The sequence below is a fragment of the Erpetoichthys calabaricus genome, chromosome 8, assembly GCF_900747795.2.
Source record: "Erpetoichthys calabaricus chromosome 8, fErpCal1.3, whole genome shotgun sequence".
Classification (NCBI taxonomy): Eukaryota; Metazoa; Chordata; class Cladistia; order Polypteriformes; family Polypteridae; genus Erpetoichthys; species Erpetoichthys calabaricus.
The window spans coordinates 70,839,560-70,858,938 of record NC_041401.2 but is presented as its reverse complement, the minus strand read 5'-3'; the positions used below and the strand labels follow the sequence as shown (position 1 = coordinate 70,858,938).

At 39.8% G+C, this 19,379-nt stretch overlaps 2 protein-coding genes across 2 annotated transcripts in view; one reads left to right on the top strand and one right to left on the bottom strand.

The window, feature by feature from the left end:
• cenpv (centromere protein V) overlaps nt 1-12,733 on the bottom strand; it is a 30,363-nt gene extending 17,630 nt beyond the window's left edge. Inside the window, exons 1-2 of the mRNA XM_051931233.1 lie at nt 12,635-12,733; nt 12,299-12,354 (exon numbers count right to left, since the gene is read on the bottom strand). Coding sequence (XP_051787193.1) covers nt 12,299-12,354; nt 12,635-12,733 — 155 coding nt within the window. The remainder of the gene's footprint in view (nt 1-12,298; nt 12,355-12,634) is intronic.
• A 53-nt stretch (nt 12,734-12,786) lies between these two features.
• LOC114656687 (zona pellucida sperm-binding protein 4-like) lies at nt 12,787-18,883 on the top strand. The gene is made up of 12 exons (XM_028808321.2): nt 12,787-13,014; nt 15,433-15,539; nt 15,652-15,745; nt 15,824-15,988; nt 16,231-16,418; nt 16,501-16,598; nt 16,740-16,867; nt 17,865-18,054; nt 18,146-18,293; nt 18,381-18,459; nt 18,578-18,670; nt 18,745-18,883. The coding sequence occupies exons 1-12, from the start codon at nt 12,828-12,830 to the stop codon at nt 18,864-18,866; spliced, it is 1,599 nt and encodes a 532-aa protein (XP_028664154.1). The 5' UTR covers nt 12,787-12,827; the 3' UTR covers nt 18,867-18,883.
• Nucleotides 18,884-19,379: the final 496 nt, after the last annotated feature.

The window sequence follows — 19,379 nt, the reverse complement described above, 5'->3', positions numbered from 1 at the left end:
CACTCATACATTTATAGCAGCACATGAATATCAGGAGGGATGTAAGTATGCTTTTTAAAATCCGCTTTAATATCTTAAACCACACTACTGTGCTTCTCTCAAACTTAATCCACTATCTGTAACTCAGTGGGACTGTGATGTTTTTTTATTTCAACTTGGAAAAGATCAAATTCTCAGTTAAATTATTTTCCAGAACTTTGCAATACCACCATCCATTTTCCTAATCCACTTATCCAGAGCAGGGGAATGGGGAAGCTGGAGCCTGTCCTAGGAAGCATGAAACACAAGGCAGGAACAATCCCTGGACGGGGTGCCTGTTCATCACAGGGTCAACCAAACACACACATGGCGGAGTGGTGGCTCAGAGGCTAGGGATCTGCACTGGCAATCTGAAGGTTGCCGGTTTGAATCCCGTAAATACCAAAAAAGGGACTCTGCTCTGTTTGGGCCCATGAACAAGGACCTTGCCCTTAACCTGCAATTGCTGAGCGCTTTGAGCAGTGAGAAAAGCACTATATAAATGCAAAGAATTATTACACACACACACACACACACACACACACACACACTAGGACCATCTCAGCACTGCCAGTCATTCATGTAATTCTAAAACAAACATGCCAGGCTTGTACCAGACCTTTTTGTCTCATTTGTGTTGTATTCTATGTAAAGGATGTTTTAGGTGGGACTCTGTAACCTCTCACTGTTGAGTTTGAAATAAACTATTCCACTTGCTATGTTGTTTTCAGTTGATTGAGTTCTGTTTTATTGTGCTTGGTTTCTTACATAAAATTGAATTAATTAAAGAAAAATTTTGCAACAAATTGAGCTTTGCTTTTATTTTTTCCCCTTCTTCTGTTGCACCCAGCGTCAAAGCAGTGCTACTGTTCCTGGGTGGCTTCCCTTTATTTTTTAGATTCACATCCCTGACGCGGCTTTATCAAATACACTGACATTAACTGCATATCGTTTTTTAGTTTAAGGCATCTGATTGTAATCAACCCGTAACCATATAATGGTGCACGGAATGGCCAAACTATTCCAAATACTAAGAGTGCATCTCTTAGTACTGCATCTCAGTGTGGAATCACAGCTTTACAGCAGCTGATTGGAAAGCTGATCTACTGCAGATTGTGTCAAGAGCTGGGAGAAGATTTAGGTGTAAATCATCTAGCACACATGCCTCAGCCATGCACACAGTCTATTTGAACTTCCTCCATTCGGCAAACGCTTCAGAGTCTTTCCTGCACGAACCTTGCAGTTCAGAAACAGTTTCATCCCAAGAGCTAAAAATGCACTCAATCTGTCCATCAACTGCTCCCGGTAGAACTGTTTGTACTTATTAGTACAATTACCTCACTGTAAACTTGCATTACAGTTGTAATATTGAACAACCTGAGCCACTTATGCTTTCATATTGTATATTTTTCATTTTTTATAGTATTATTATTATTGTTGTTATTTTGCCATTTTATAGGAAAATAAGTTTATGGAGGATTTCCATATTGAATCTAATTGTACCATATAATAACAATAAAGGAATTCAATTCAACAGAAGAGAGCACGTATTTACAGATGATGACGACTAGCTTCTAAGTCGATTTAGATTTCCAGGTGCTATATTTTGGAGCTCTTGATATCATTTTTCAGATGAAATGCAGTAAAGTACATATATTACATTATACAGGTAAATTTTTAACGTAATTTATGTAAATTATTATTAAAATAATGTATACTGTGGGTGGCACGGTGGCGAAGTGGTAGTGCTGCTGCCTCGCAGTTAGGAGACCCAGTTTCGCTTCCCGGGTCCTCCCTGCGTGGAGTTTGCATGTTCTCCCCGTGTCTGCATGGGTTTCCTCCCACAGTCCAAAGACATGCAGGTTAGGTGGATTGGCGATTCTACATTGGCCCTAGTGTGTGCTTGGTGTGTGGGTGTGTTTGTGTGTGTCCTGCGGTGGGTTGGCACCCTGCCCAGGATTGGTTCCTGCCTTGTGCCCTGTGTTGGCATTGATTGGCTCCAGCAGACCCCTGTGACCCTGTGTTCGGATTCAGCAGGTTGGAAAATGGATGGATGGTTGGATGTATACCGTTATTAAACATGTGGACACAGTGGACAGCGGTAGCGATGAACTGGCGCTCCGTTCAGGAATTGTTCCTATCTCACCCCGTATGGTTACTGGGACTGGCGCAACCCTGAATGGATAGATGACTTGAATAATTAAACATGTACTACGAATATATTTCAATGTTCCTTAAAAGGTTTGAGGAATCAGTGTCCTAAGCTTAGAGATGGCTTGACATTTATTAAAGAGCTGATTGTGTGGCGATTGGTTACTTGGAGAAAGAACAGGAAGGACATGAATTGGGGGTTAGTACATTTGAAAGAGACAGTACTGCTGCAATAAATTATTTCATCGAGGGTCACGCAAGGCACAGCAAGCATCTTGCAGGAGGCAGGAACAATCTCTGGACGGGGTGCCAGCTCGTCGCTACCACTGCGCCACCATGCACTTATGTTTAATACATGCTTTCATTCCCATCATCCTGAAAATATCAAGTATATATCTTAGTATTTAAATTGTTCAGAGAGCTCTAATATCATGAATGTAATGTATTCTGTGTCCTGTTGGCGTAAGAGAAAGCCAGTTTAAGAAGCAAGTAGTGATTCACACACAGAGTACATAGAAGAACACATAGAATATGAAGCATTTAACGTGCTATTTTAGTTACGATGGGATTTGAGAAACTAGTCTCTCTATTATGATAAAAAAAATCCTGGGACAAGACGAGACTCTTTAGCCTGGGATGAAACGTGACTTTTTCAGAGAGATACTTTCATGTCCCGTGAGACGAGACTTTCTGCCAAGAGATTTAACCACGCCCGGGGCTGGGAATAAAAGACAAAGAGTAGATGACAAAGTAGAACGTCATAAAGAGGTTCAAAAACGTTGGCGCGATACACATGCAGAGCAGGTTAGAGATAATGAAAGTTCTAAAATTCGAAAGTCTCAAAAACATTATAGTAAAGACTGCATTAGCGCAAACAAACAGAAATTACTTGGTAAAATAACAGAACAGCGAAAACAGATCGAACTTTAAGTCAGAAACTTGTAGATCGTCTAATTCATGTTGCCATCAGGGAAAAGTAGCGTTTCTTCCCAATGAAGAAGCGTATCCTGCCAGAATTAAAAGATTTGTTGTTTAGTGAAAGTGAAATCCACTTACGCAAACGGCAGAGATGCGAAGTGGCTGGCGCATAGTGCAGGCCAGGGGAGTTGGCAAGCGAAGCAAGCAGGGGGTAAACCCCCCCTAGTAAATTAAAAGATTTTAAGATGAAGTTTACAATGTTCTATTTCAATGACAAAATAAACTGCGAGATTCAAGTGGACATTGTGACCTTTTTTAAATGTGTCCCTTTTTTTTTTTCTTTTCTCTGTATCCTAATACGCTTCCATGTGACACTCAGACGGTGGGCAACAATTCACCTTTTTACAGCAACTTTGATATCTGACCACTTCTTTATTTCAGGCAGTGTGCGACTTTCTGAACTTGAACTTTCGAGTTTCTCCATCACTCTGTGACTCAACCAACTTCCTTTTGTCGTTTATACCACTACTTAAACTAGTGTTTCGCAAACTCGGTCTTGGGGACCCACTGTGGCTACAGGTATTTGTTCCAAGCAGATTCCTAATCAGTGACAACACCTGATAACACTGATCTCATTTAATTAGCTGGTATTTTTTTCTTTTATTCTACATTCAGAGAAGCATAGCAGCATGATTTTTACATTTATAAGACATATAGAAATATTTCTGCTTTTGCTATAGATTTAAATACTTAACTCTCTTTTGCTGATTTCATTATATTTTGCCCTTTCTCTGTGCAGTTTTCCCCCTTCATTGTATCTTAATGACAATTAAAAACAAGCAGAGCAGACACCCAGGCAAACAACAATAATCAAAGGCTGCAACTACTTTAGCGTTAGACCCACTAATTAGTAAATAATAGATTAATTAAACACTTAGAACACCTGGCAAAGTAGAATGAAAATCAAGATGAAAATATTGTTAAAAAGAAAAAAATACATTATTCCCATATAACTGCTTGGTCCCAAAACACTGAACTTGGGAAATAACACTTCACTTAAATTAGCCCAGGGGGGTATTTTTCATACGTGGATTACTCGCTTAGCCGGATGTAATTGTTGACGATTTGGCCTGATCCTGGATCTGTCGGTTTTTTGAAACTCTTGCTGGAAGTGTTGTCATAGCAACACATCCAAATCCACAAACCTGCTCGGAGCAGGTTTGTTCTGCGTAAACAAGGATTAGTTTACACACGTGATCAGTGACGGTGCGTGGAAGTCATCCAGTCAGGGCTTCGCCGTTCATGAATAAGCGACCAATTGATAGTGGTGCGCAAATTATACGAAGAGAATTTCATATAAAGAGGGTTTTGCGCAATCGGCAAGATCCTTTATTGCCCCCGGAGGAAATTCTGTATGAAAGATACCGCTTTAGCCGAGGGGGAATATTGAACCTCAAAGATTTATTAGCTCCGTATATTCGAAGTCAAACTCGGCGAAGTCGGGCTCTCACAACCACACAGACAGTAGGCATTGCTTTGAGGTTTCTTGCAAGCGGCACTTTTTTTATATACTGTAGGCGATGCGGAACATCTATCGAAAAGTGCAGTTTGCCAGGCAATTCGTAAAGTCTGTTTGGCTCTGAAACATTTCCTTCAGGTTTTCATTGTGTTTCCTGGACACCTGCATGTGCAGACAATAAAAGAGGCGTTTCATGCCATTGCAGGTAGGTAATACACAGGCTAAAACACCCACAGTTCCATAAAGAATCCCACAATCAGCCTAACATTCTCATTACCAGGATTTCCAAATGTGATTGGGGCACATGGAACTGATCAGAGTGGAGTTTGATCAAACATTATTTGGAAAATGTACCGCTCCTCCTGATGAATAATCAGACACAGTGTCTTCATCAAATATTTGACCTTCGTTAATATCTCGTTGGTCAGACACAGATTCAAGGGATATGACATTCCCTGCAACTGACCCAACAAAAAAGAGGGCTATATGCAACATACCTATAGCACACATGGAGGACAAATATGCAATGACCATCCTTTACCTGAAATGAAATGACCACTGCTTCCTGCCACGGGTTCTGAGGAGGAGCTTCCCCCTGGAATGCCCTCAGAAACAGGGCGATGGGCATTTTGCTGGAGAGCCAACTCTTCTGCAGGGGTTAGGTCTGGACCGCGTGGACCTCCACCTGTTTTTTGCTTGTCTGCTTCCTTATTAGCTTTAAAATTAATGTTTTTTATATTATATATGATTCTTTATGTCAACAATTCTTTAAATAGTTATATACCAATATTTACCAGTTTGAAGTATATTCTTGTACTTCACTTTAACCTGTTCCCATGTTCTCCTTGTGCTCACGTTTGATCTGGAATTATGACATATTAAATAATAATTAATCTGACACATAGGAATTGAAACGCTGCATTCAGTAAGTACAATGTACACTTTTTAGCGTTTAATTTTTTCGGCCACTTTTTGCCAGCCGTCTTTTCTGGTCTGGGCTGCTTTTGCAGTGTTACCCCTTGTCTATATTAAATCTTGAAATTCTTCTTGTCCTTCGAATAAAAGGTCTTGCGCCGCGTGTGTGAAAAAAAAATGCGCCCGTTCTTTCGTCATTTTGTTGCAGCCTATCAAAGACTTGCTGATCATGTTTTCTAGACTCAATATATATGGGCTTTTCACTCAGCGCGGGCGCGCGCATTCATCTTGTATGATTTGATCCAGCTACACTAATCTAATACACAGCTGCGTTTAAAAAACCGACTTATCTGGATGAGTTTCACTGGCATTAATTCATTCAGGATGAGGCACCTGATCTCGGATGGTTTAAGCGATGTACGAAAAATACCCCCCAGGAGTTCAATTAAAGACAGAAGCTGGTTGGAACAAAAACCTACAGTCACAGTGTGTCCCCAGGGGGGTATTTTTCGTACGTGGATTAGTCATTTAGCCGGATGTAATTGTTGACAATTTGGCATGATCCTGGATCTGTCGGTTTTTCAAAACTCTTGCTGGAAGTGTTGTCATAGCAACACATCCTAATCCTCAAACCTGCTTGGAGCAGGTTTTTTCTACGTAAACAAGGATTAGCTCACACACGTAAACACTGTCCATGTGTGGAATTCATTCAATCATGGCTTCGCCGTTCATGAATGAGCGACCAATTGATATTGGTACGCAAATTATAAGACGAGAATTTCATATAGAGAGGGGTTTGCGCGATCGGCAAGATCCTTTATTGCTCCTGGAGGAAATTCTTTTCGAAAGATACCGCTTTAGCCGAGGGTGAATATTGTACCTCAAAGATTTATTAGCACCTTATATTCAAAGTCAAACTAGGCGAAGTCGGGCTCTCACAACTACACAGACAGTATGCATTGCTTTGAGGTTTTTTACAAGCGGCACTTTTTTTATATACTGTAGGCGATGTGGAAAATCTAACTAAAAGTGCAGTTTGCCACGCAATTCGTAAAGTCTGTTTGGCACTGAAATATTTCCTTCGGGTTTTCATAGTGTTTCCTGGACACCTGCGTGTGCAGACAATAAAAGAGGCATTTCATGCCATTGCAGGTAGGTAATACACAGGCTAAAACACCCACAGTTCCATGAAGAATCTCAATCAGCCTAACATTCTCATTGCCAGGATTTCCAAATGTGATTGGGGCACATGGGACTGATCAGAGTTAAGTCTGATCAAACATTATTTGGAAAATGTACCTCTCCTTCTGATGAATAATCAGACACAGTGTCTTCATCAAATATTTGACCTTCGTCAATATCTTGTTGGTCAGACACAGGTTCAAGGGATATGACATTCCATGCAACTGACCCAACAAAAAAAGAGGGCTATATGGAACATACCTATGGCACACATGGAGGACAAATTTATGCAATGACCATCCTTTACCTGAAATGAAGTGACCACTGCATCCTGCCACTGGTTCTGAGGAGGAGCTTCCCCCTGGAATGCCCTCAGAAACAGGTTGATGGGCATTTTGCTGGAGAGCCAACTCTTCTTCAGGAGTTAGGTCTGGACCGCGTGGACCTCCAGCTGTTTTTTGCTTGTCTGCCTTCTTATTAGCTTCAAAATTAATGTTTTTTTATATTATATATGATTATGTCAACAATTCTTTAAATAGTTATCTACCAATATTTACCAGTTTGAAGTATATTCTTCTACCTCACTTTAACCTGTTCCCATGTTCTCCTTGTGCTCACGTTTGATCTGGAATTATGACATATTAAATAATAATTAATCTGACACATAGGAAATGAAACACTGCATTCAGTAAGTACAATGCACACTACTTAGTGTTTAATTTGTCGGCCACTTTTTGCCAGCCGTCTTTTCTGGTCTGGGCTGCTTTTGCAGTGTTACCCCTTGTGCATTTTAAATCTTGAAATTCTTCATGTCTTTCGATAAAAGGCCTTGTGCCGTGTGTGTGAAAAAAAAATGCACCCGTTCTTTCATCATTTTGTTACAGCATATCAAAGACTTGCTGATCATGTTTTCTAGACTCAACATATATGGGCTTTTCAATCAGCGCAGGTGCGCGCATTCATCTTGGATGATTAGATCCAGCTATACTAATCTAATACACGGCTGCGTTTGAAAAACCGACCTATCCCGGATGAGTGTCACCGGCATTAACTTATCCAAGATGAGGCACCTGATCTCGGATGATTTAAGCAACATACGAAAAATACCCCCCTGGACCAAGTTTGGGAAGCACTGGCTTAAACAAACAAATAGTACATTTTTCCTTACCTCCACTTGGTATTCACTGAAATTCTTCCATTTTCCCTGTGCTTTTGCCATTGTCTTTTCACAGAACTCTAAACTTAAAGGGCAATTTATATTGATTTGCATATTAAAATATGCAAAATTCTGGGATGAGTCAGGGTGGGGCAACAGGCATGTGCACGAGGGTTACTTTTCACGCTGATCAGGTCTTATGTAGCAGAAGCACGTGGAAGTTGGTGTACGGACGGTTTTGTGCATATGAATTTTGTGTGCATTTGCACATTTCCACTTTTGTCCATATGCCATGTTTAAGTGCGAATTCTACGCACGGTGTTATGCACGATGCCCCTGGTGTGGGGAGATCAGTGGCACAGCAACTGCGAGGAATGGGCGGGAAATCCCATGGGCCTCAAAGTGCCTTTCCTTTTTTCCTCCAAAACTTCCCACCATTTCACATTTAAGAATCCATGCAGCAAGAGCATATGATCAGGACTGCAACTGATTATTTGAAAGTGTACAATTTCAAAGCATCAGCTCAATGACAGAGAGGCATAGCCGCGGGGGTTCAGATAGGTTGTTTGACCTATCCCAAACTGTTAGAGGTCCAGAAAATAACACCATAATAAAGCACACAGCACTTTATTAAAATAATAAAAAACTTACAAATTAAATATGCAAATTAATACCACTACCATTACTGGAATGCAGAAAAAAACAGCAGGTTTACCCATAGCACATTTGTAGAAATCAGTAGTTTTTCAAAATGGGTTGAAAGGAGTGAAGAAAATAAGGAAACATAAGCATTCAGCTGAATGGTCGCATGATATTGAACAGCTATTCCAAAAATCAAGAAGATAGGGCTTTTCAACTAGACTTTTAGTGTTAGATAAATTGTCATCTAATTAGTCAGCTCCTTTGAATCAGGGAAACCATTTTATAACATCTGGTAATATTTTGCTATACTGTTGTGACTTTTTTAGTCTCTAAAATTTGGATGGGTGCTACTTGCAAATCAGAAAGAACATTAGAGTCAGGTATATTAAAAGGAGTCTGGTAATCATGATTGGTAGGAGCACACAGAAAGGCATTTGTACCGAAATGAAATGAATACAAAAGCAACTATGAAAGAAATTATCACATAAAAAGTGCAATGATATATAAATGATATACAAAAAAGATAATTACATGACAAAACCAGCATGAAAACAGACCTTTTGCAATAAATCGCAGTGGCATTAAATAATAATAGTTATTCTAAAATGTAACATCCAAAAAAGTCGCACTATGAAATATTAACAGCCTTTAAAAATAGATATATTTTGAAATAAAACATACAAAAGAGAATTTAAAAGTAACTACGTTTTTGAAATTAAACAAAATGCTAAGGCAGTTTTTCATGATACCTAGACAACTTTTATTTAGCCATGCATTTTTTCATAATTGAATACATTTTTTATATGTAATGTTGCAGTTTTTCAAACGTTAATGTTTCATTTGTATATATTACTGAAGGTGTGCATGTGGTTATTTATTTCATAATTGTTCTTTTTTTTTTCCTTGGCTCAGCTAAGGTATGCAATACCACTCCAGGGCTACAGGGGGCTCGGCCTGTAACAATATTGTCTCTTCATCTTTCCAAAGTGCTAAGAAGATGCCCAATGTGACAAATGAATCCCTCCCATGACATCTTGAGAAGCTCTGCCCCCTATGGTCAGGATTACTGTCCAGCCATGATGAAATATTAAAACAACACATGAAGCAACCAAAGCGGAAAAATATCAACTGTTAATGACTTACAATACCTATTAGGCTTTAAGTCGTTGCTGCTCCTGCTTTACATGTCAAAATGTATGACCATGTTATGTTTCAGTATTATCAAACATTGTGTTCTGTTTTTCAGTCAAAAACATTGAACTCTACTGAGGCGCCCACTCAATAAAAACTTATGCAGCAGTAGTTTTGAATTACTTTGCATAAAATGTTTTTTCAATTAAATAAATAAATAACTACTATTTTACCCAGTATTGAAATTTTAAGTGGGCTGTTTATGTTTCTGAAATAATGTTTCTATAGTGTCATCCTCTTACACAAAAAAATATGACAAAACTTATTTTAAAGAAACTCTATATTCAATTGAATATACCTACATTGTATTAAACTTTTTTCTTGTACTCTTAAAGTTTCATTTTCTTAATATTATATGCCCCCCACCCCACCATGTACTAACTACACCATCTGGGTAGATGCCACCTTCTTTCTCACAGGGCTACTATAAAGGGGGTTTGAGGGTGAGGAGGCCCCCAGCAAAGGGCAGCAAAGCGGAAGTAATGCCTCATGGATGGGTAGGTGGCACTGCACAAGGTGCATCAGCCTCCATGTGTGTAAATTATTCTTGGGGACCATGGTGTGTCAACCTTTAGATCTAGGTTATTTCTGGGAACACCCATGTGTTGTTCATGCTGAATCTAGTGAGTCTCCATGTCAAGTACTGAGGAGTGATAAGCACTGATTATTAGTGATGTCTGCATAGCCTACGTACTATATCTATATGTGTGTATGTCTTTCTACATGTGTGTTCAGCTTAGTATACAGTAGTAGGCCAACCAATAAAGAACTTGGCGAGTTCCATTAGCCCTATGATAATACTGCCTTTAAGGTGTATTATACATCTTAAGAATGAAACTCTTTGGAAAGACAATAAAACTCTTGTATGCAAAACAGTATACTTTCTAACCCAACACCCTTGTGTCCAGCTAGGAGTACTAGTTCCTCATATGGACCAGGTTTAGTGCTGGGAATCACACTGAAAAGGTTGTTCCACTTACAGTGCTGCTTCAAAGACACAATGGCAACAAAATCAACACCACAAATAAATCATGACACAAATAACACATTTATACTTGTACTAAAGTATATCTCATTCACAAATGGGCTTGGTTGGGGGATGCAAGATGAAAAGCCAACAGAGATGAATACAGCAGTCAGCTGAGGTGATCTAGGACGGTGCTCTGGCTGTTACCGTCTCCAGATCCTGCAGGAGTATGCAGTATAATTCATATTTCATAAGCAGGATATTTAGATGAGTGCAAAGCATATTAAATACACATACCACAGTGATGCACTGAACTTCAGTCTTCACTGCTAATTGTTAGCCATCTTAACTGCTTCTTTACATGCTTGACTTTAGACAATTGACATGTCCTAATTTCCAATGGACATGCATTCAAGTTTTATACCTTCCTTTATTGTTTAAATAAATCTCATATTTTAATGCCTGTGTGTAAAACATTATGTTTATTTGCATTAAACTTCATCTGCCACATATCCGCCCAAGTAGCATCCCCCACACTGATACCGGAGACACATCCCACAATCTGGAAAAATGTCCTAACATGTTTCTTTCTATTTAAACCACTTTTACAGCCATTGATACAGTTCCTTGATTTTCTACTTTGTAATATTGTACTGCATGTGAGACTACTGGTCACAATAAAAAAAATATTTTTGAAAACAACTGATGCACAGTCCAGGAATAGTTCCCACCTTGCATGAAGTGCTGCTTTGATAGTTTTCTGCTCCTGTGATAATGAACTAGATTTAAGTGTTTGAAAATGATATAAAAATGTATGTGCTCCCTTATGTTTTTGCCACTTATCAGTGCAGATAGACTGACTGCTCTCTTACTGATTAAGACATGCTAAGAATCTAGCAGGGTTAACTTTTCCATTTTTTATAATACATGTATACTTTTCTAGATACATTCTGACATTTCTGATATCTCTTTTAACTTTAAAGGATTGGATCAGTTTTTATCCTCTGGCAGTTAGACTTCTTCCAGTCCATTACCTCATTTCCTCACAACAACTCTATCCAACCTTTGAATTATGAGATCTGTATTGCATACTGTTTTTGGCTTAAATGTTTTAATCTCACTATATGATTTATGCATTTCCGTTATACTCTTGGCATTTGCACTATAAATGCTTCCACTGCTTTGTCTATTGACTATTACCACTTTTATTGTACTGTGTTTAATTTGTGTAGCTGGTGCCCGGATGTGCATGCATTGTACAGTGCATATGGGGGAAACAAAAATTAGCCCTAAAGTCACACTTGCACTAATGTGTCTTATGTACATTAACCTTTTTTTCCATTGAACAATGTCTTGCTTAAATCTTCTATTATCCAGTAGGAAACACTTTTAAGCACTTTTACTAAAGCTCCCATTATTATTGCTAATGCTTAATGGCCTAATATGGGAGAACATATGCAGCCACTGCCAGGTCTGTTGCACTTGATACCACAAGGATGGACTTTGACACTCAGATGCCACTGGATAACCAGTTCAAAAATGGATGGATGGATGGATGGATGGAAGATTTTCCAGTAACTAAGAAAATAATCCAATAAATGTTATAAACTTGTTATTAAATAAACAGCCATGGAGTTACCTGTGACTCTTCATTCCTTCAGTAAGGGAGGACTTTCCAGCCTGTGGACTCCTGTCCTAAACGCAAAAAAATGAAACATTTTCATTAATTTGAAAAAACGGAAGGACAGCATACACGCAGTAGAAATCACACACATTTACAGGGCGCTGCTTTGTGTATCTATTAGTAAACACAACGGGTATAAATGCACAATTACCAAAACAACTAGTGTTTAGACGTAATGTCAGCCAGAAATCCAAACGCTGACCCGATGAACCTCGAGCCTTAAAACTTTTCACGGTGGCATTTCCAGTCTTTTCTGTTTATTTTCTTTTCTCACAGAGGTCGCGGGTCCACTCGAGCCTTCATGCTTCCCAAGTGTGCTGGTGCAATTGGCGGTGTAAGGATGCCGCCTTCATGAGACTCGGCTGGCCCAATGAAAATCCCGGCATTCATTTTCTTAATTGGCGCGCGCTGTGCGCAGAATGCCCGGTGCTCCACTTTAAAAGAGTGGCCGACGGGCTTCTTGACAACGCAACGATTCGCAGCGATGGGGTTTGATCGTTTTTGTGGGCGGCGTGTACTCGCTGCGTTGTTTGCGCTTTTTCTAGTTAACTTGGACATCTCCGGCGACCGGGGGGTCGCAAAGGCTGACGTCGTGTGCCTCGCTTCCGTAATTCAGGTAACCGTTACAGCGGCGGCGCATCAGGGGCTGCCATCTATTATCTACGTTCAGGGTAAGTCCTCCTTTGGGTCGTTTTTGTGGGCTTTGAGTTTAGAAGTCATTAATAACTGATGCAGTATGTTGAATTTTTGGGGTGGGGACTCTCTATCTCGCAATTGTTTGTATTGTAGTTCAACTGCTAAATAGACCTGGCTCGGACTGTGGGAGTGCGCCTATAATGCTAGGCTAAGTGGCTCATTTGCATTAAGCGGTAACTGAAAATGATTCAGAAAGGGGCATAAACCGCTTGGACTGGGAGACATTTAGGGTGGCTTTAATGCTTGGACAAGTCCACTATAAGCACCCGGTTAATAAGCTTTTCTTAATCTCTTACTAATGTGGTAGATAAGGAAATCCCTTGCATATAAAAGCAAATATGAACATTGTAACTCTTAATAGCTGTGCTGAAGTATTGCACCCTTGCAATCTAAAATGATGTAGAAAAAAATTCTCAAATTTATAGAGGAGTTTCAAATCTTAATGGTCAGTTTAACACTGACTTGTTTGTACTAATGATATTGGATAACATTTGTTCCTGATGTGTAAATTGTATCAAACCATATAAATGCATTGTTAAGCAAAACTTGCAGTTTTTTCTCTCTCCTCTAAGACTTGGCTTAACTGATAAGTTGTCACATAGTTGGGAGAATTTTCTATTCCATCAGTTAATGTGTTAACCATGAAATGGTTACCATTTTATAGGTTGATTTGAGTAGACCTTGTTGGCAATGAAGTGGTTTCTTTGGAGATTGTGTACATGTTTTGTTTTTTGACAACTGCATGTCAGAGTAAGGTTGGTGTGGTTTTGATTTTTTTTTTTTTTTTTTTATTATACTGAAACATTAGAATCTTGCATCTCTCCCCAACCTCCACCAATGCCTCCTTGCTGGTATTCCCTTCTCTTTAATCCATTGATGGTGCAAGGCATTGTGGTATGACCATGTTTAAGTGAGTTTTCTGAGCTTTGAAAGGAAAGCAACTCAACAGTTGCTTTCATGCAGAGCGCTTGGTGCCTCATGAATAAATGTGTGTATAATGGCCTCCACTTGTCAATTTAAAATCCTATATTGCTATTGAGTGGCTGCACAAATTTTCTGAATGTGGCATGGTATCTGTACAGTGTTGCAGTTCTAACCTTATTCTAATTTTTCCTTTATGCTTTGGTATTTCTACTTGTCTTGCAACCCCCTATGACTTTCAGTATGATTCATCAGTGTAATGCTTTCTATAATCTATTCTCTCTGTTACAGTATTGTGATCTTGCATGTTCTCCCCGTGTCTGCATGGGTTTCCTCTGGGTGCTCGGGTTTCCTTCCACAGACCTGCAGGTTAGATGGATTGGCAATTCTAAGTTGGCCCTAGTGTGCTTGGTGTGTGTCCTGTGGTGGGTTGGCAACCTGCCTGGGATTGTTTCCTGTGTTGGCTGGGATTGGCTCCAGCAGACCCCCATGACCCTGTGTTTGGATTCAGTGGGTTGGAAAATGGATGAATCTCTTCTGGGATTCAAATTTTCATCTACAAACCCCAGCCTTCAGTTTACTCCATTTAAAATGTATAGGTTGTGCTTTGTCCCATTAAGTGACAAATGGGTGTCACAGGATTTCTCCCACCCCCACAATGTCCATGGCACTCTTGGAGAGCAGAACAGGCATGTAGCACATGTACCCAATATCCAGCTTTATTGCTATCGGTACCCAGACTGCCACCCAAAGTTTTTAAATCCTTCGACCTTTTCAGCTTCCCAGTCTGCACCAGTGTAATCCTTGGTTGAGCACTGTAGCTGCAACTTATTGCAAGTTCCAAGGTCTTCCATCAAGAAGCAAGAACTACCAGTCAACTAAGTTAACTTGTGATGCAGACTGTGCCAAAGAATCGACCCAAGCATCAAAAGCAGACTATTCCCAGCCACAGTCAGCTGGAAGGTTTGATTTCATCACTATCTCGTCAATTAGTTTAAAAAAAAAAAAAAAAAAAACTTTGCCTGGGTGTTGTGATACAGCTGGTTCTTCCTGCTGTTGGTCATGGTATGATACAGGACAAGGGGTCCTTATCCAACTCTATGTCCAGTGTTGTTTTTTTTTTTTTTGTTTTTTTTTTATCAGTGAAACCAGCAATGAAGTTGTAAATCTGTGCTGGGAAGACTGTCTGAATACCGGCTGGGAGTGATAAGTTGGGCATTGCCTAATTCTAACTTTTTTTAACCTATTGTGTAATGCAAAGCAAAAAAGCCTGTTTAAGTGTGATTAAGTTAATTAACTATCTGCATTTATGGGTACTGTAAATTTTATTAGTTGAATTAAATTCTTTGCCACCTCCACCAGAGATCCTTGTGGGCAGCATTTGTTGCCATATAACTTATATTTTATATATAAATCTGGCTTAACTTGCAGAATGTGTGCCCTTCAAGCACTTTGCATCTGTCTCTCTGTAGCTACTAATGGTTCCTGGACAGCTGCCAAAGATATTCCTAGCAATTGTGGGAGCAGTGGTCAGAATTCTCTCTATATATTTTACAATTCTTCATGCTGGCAGCCTAATGTAAGTGTGCACCAATTGGTCCAGAAAGTTTTTGCTTTTAAGGCATCACAATTTCACATTAAGCATGGCAACTTAACCCTTTCTTGACACTTGGTTAACTTTCCATTCTTAGAATTCAGGATATCTTGTCTTGAAAATATGCATAGAAAGTAAAGCTGTTAATGGAAGTCTCAATGTGACAGAATATGTTCCTGTCAACTGCCCAAGTAAGGAATGGTTCCTTGTTTGTTAGCTATGTTAGATACTTTGGGTTTTAATGAGAATTTTACAATTTCCACTTACAGTTACAAGTAGAATGTCTTTAGGAGACCTAGCACTATACAGCTGTGACATTCAAGCTTCAGATGCTGTTCCTTGTGGAGATACTGGCATAAATGAGACGGAATGTGTGGCCAAAGGGTGTTGCTTTGATTCCTTTATGAACACATCCTGTTACTACTCAAACCAGGGTGAGTTGACTGAATGTAATTGCTTGGAATGAGAGCCTTAATACCAGAGCTACACAGTATAATGGAAATGTCTACATTTATGCCCTCTGCCTTTGTCCATTGCAGGTGAGGGGCAGTACTTGAATTTGACTCGCATGGGTCTTCCAAGAAAAGAAAATCTTCCATGTGATGCTACTACAATATGGTAGACTTTGAAAGTGGTGGCTTGGTAAATTGTAGCAATTTGCACTCTTGTATTTCAGAAAAAGCTGAATGCACGCAAGATGGTAACATGGTGATTGTGATCAATAAGGATGTAACCAAACCAGCACTCCTACTAGATTCAGTCAGTTTAAGTGGTGGCACTGATCCACCTTGCAATCCTGTTATCCAGAATCCCAGCTTCTTACTGTTCAAGTTTCCACTGGATGCATGTGGAACTGAGCTGAAGGTAACTGGGGAATTAATGGGACCCATGCATGAACCTTATCTTCCAAGTGATACTTAACTTAAGTCTGTCCTACACATCTCAGATGGTGGGGAATAACCTTGTGTATGAGACTGAAGTAACTGGGAATATGAACATAGATCATGGAAAGTATGGTAGTATTACCCGGGACACTACTTACAGGTAAATGCAAAGTATAGACTGACTTTAAACTTGGTTATATTTTTAGGGTCTAACACCATACAGTTGCAGTTCTGTATCTGTTAAGCATAAACACCAGTGCAAATGCTAGATTACCAACTAGCCTTTTTTTAATCTTTTTAGATTAACTGTCCGTTGCAACTTTTCAGCAGCTATGTTTATGCCTGCACAACTTGAGGTTTTCACACTTGCTCCACCATTGCCTGCAATGGATCAAGGACCTCTCCGCATGGAGCTCAGGATTGCAAAAGGTACAAGATTGCTGGTCTGACTAGAATTTTTAAAGTGACACTTGATTCTAAAGACCAGCTTGCCTCAGCAGTGTCTGCCATTGATGGATAGCAATTAATACTCTTTATTGAAGATGGTCCTTTCATGTCAAATTCTAGTAGCTGCTTAATGCTTTAAACATGAGGTTAATTTGGAAATCTGTCACTTGTATGGACAAGTCGTTATTTGATACAGATGATCCTAGCATAGTTGGAGACAAAGTAATGACCCAAAGATGGGTAGTCAAAGACTGAGCACCCTTCTCTAGAAAGTTACTGCAGCAAAAACTAGATTTATACCTACCATTCACAATGCACATTGCTATTCTGCCACTCTAAAAACCTGGAGCTTTTCAACTGTGGAGTTGAACAGGTTCTGTAGTTGGATCACTAATATGTAAATGGACTCTGATTGTCAAATTGTACCATTTCTAATTGGATTCCTTTTAGTGTGTCTACATCTAATACAGTAGGTGTCAACTTCCTAGGAGTCCTCTTCAACCCAACTCATTAGAAATGGTGACTTAAGAACACAAGCTTGCAGTGTCTCGGTTGCATCCCCTTTTATGCAGCAGTACATGCTATCTGAGCTAGTGAATTTAAATCTGCATATTTAAGGCCGAGTATCTCGGGACTAAACTGATTAAGTGTAAGCAAGCTTTAAGGCTCCAATTGGTCACCCTCAGGCCTGAAGTCTGAGTGCTGTATTGTCCCATCAGTAAATCTTCAGTTATGGGTGGCATAGAAACCTAAAATTTACCCTTGTATTTAACCTAAAATTTGGGTAAATCTCCCAATGAGACGGAGGACAAACTATTCTAAGGAATTAAGTGACCTAGTTAATTTATAGAATACAATGGAATGCTTCCTCCACTTGGAAGCTCTGCTGGTGTAACTTGTGTGGGGTGGTTTTCTTATTGATGGAATTGAGATTTGTTGCCTGTAGAATAAGCATCTAGCATAACTAATCCTTTTGCAGAGGAGTCTTATGGGTCTTACTACACCACTCAGGATTACCCTATAACAAAGTTGCTGCAACAACCTGTATATGTTGAGGTTGCTCTGTTGGGGAGAACTGACCCTAATATTACCCTGGTCTTGGATAACTGTTGGGCAACCTCCACACCTAGCCCATATAGTGAGCCTCATTGGGACCTTCTTGAAAATGGGTAAGTTGAAACCATATTGTAGTACTATTCTTGGTGGCTTTTAGCAAATGGGGTGTTTTTTTTTTTTTTTTTTTTTTTTTTTTTTTTGCAGATGCTCTTACCACGATGACCCATATTTGACTCTGACTATCCCTGTAACTGCAACTACAGGGGTGCAATTCCCAAAGCAGATCAAACGGTTTGTGCTAAGAATGTTTACATTTATTGATCATGTTCTGAAGAAGGGATCTCAAAATCCTGTAAGTGAATTAAGTCTAAACCTTCAGCATTCTGAAGTGCTAGAATTGCCACTTTGTGATGCATGTACCATTTGCAATTATTTGCAGATCTATCTGTATTGTAGTGCAGCAGCTTGCTACCCTTCTGCTGAAGATTCTTGCACAACTACCTGTATTACTAAATCAAGTAAGCTAGTGCTTGTCTCCAATTCTTTTGTGTTCTCCCCCCCCCCCCCCCCCCCCCCAAACAGCACTGTAGAGTAGCATAATTCAATGCATTAAACTTTGCCTACATTTACTTACAGGGCACATACGTAATGTGGACTTCATGAGGGATTTAAAGCTGACCCACAGTGGACCCATTGTTTTCCAGGAAGATGAAAGTGTATATCAGAGCTGTAAGTGGGTGATGAAATCTGAATGGTCTCTTCTTGAATGGACATGACAAACTTGCCCTTGGGTCTTATTGCAGGGTTCGTAAGAAGCAATCCTTGGATAGTGCTGGTAATGGTGACCGTGGTGGCAGTAGCTGTTGCCACTCCAATTCTGATCTACAGAAGGAAGACCTCCACTTATATTCCCCTAAAACAATAAAGACTTGTTCAGTTTTTCATTTTGTGTAGTGTCCTAGTTCTATAGTCCATTAACACTTTAATTCCTTAAGGGTTGGTGCATGCATATAATGACCAATAATTTGAGGTTTAAGTTTTGGTCTGGAACTTTCATCGCCATTGGTGTAGAGATCTCTTGAAAAAGGTGTGGTACTGGGGCTAGCCAAAAGGAATTTTGGCTAACGCCTAACCTTCCTGGGTTTGTTTTAAAGGGTTGTTGGTGTTTTAGGGTGTGGGTGGGCTCCACAAACCAGTGTGACTTTGCACTAGTCAAGCCCAGATACATGGAGAGGGTTGTCGGGAAGGACCGTGTAAAATTTTGCTGGATAAATGTAGGCAGCAGTCCAGATTTAATTACTGGATCAGTCAGGCCTGGGTTAACCATGGATACCATCTGCCAACAGGCTCCTGGTGGAAGCTAGGCTAATCTTGACAGATTTTAGGTGTGCATCAGGGGAAGGTGGTGAGGGTAGGAACTTAATGTTGGCAATAGGAG

What these genes read in the sequence shown, in the direction of transcription:
- LOC114656687 (XM_028808321.2), top strand. Translation starts at nt 12,828, where the DNA reads ATGGGGTTTGATCGTTTTTGTGGGCGGCGTGTACTCGCTGCGTTGTTT. An exon ending in CTTCATGCTGGCAGCCTAAT is followed by an intron (nt 15,540 to 15,651) that starts GTAAGTGTGCAC and finishes TTCCATTCTTAG; the next exon opens with AATTCAGGATATCTTGTCTT. An exon ending in TGTTCCTGTCAACTGCCCAA is followed by an intron (nt 15,746 to 15,823) that starts GTAAGGAATGGT and finishes TTCCACTTACAG; the next exon opens with TTACAAGTAGAATGTCTTTA.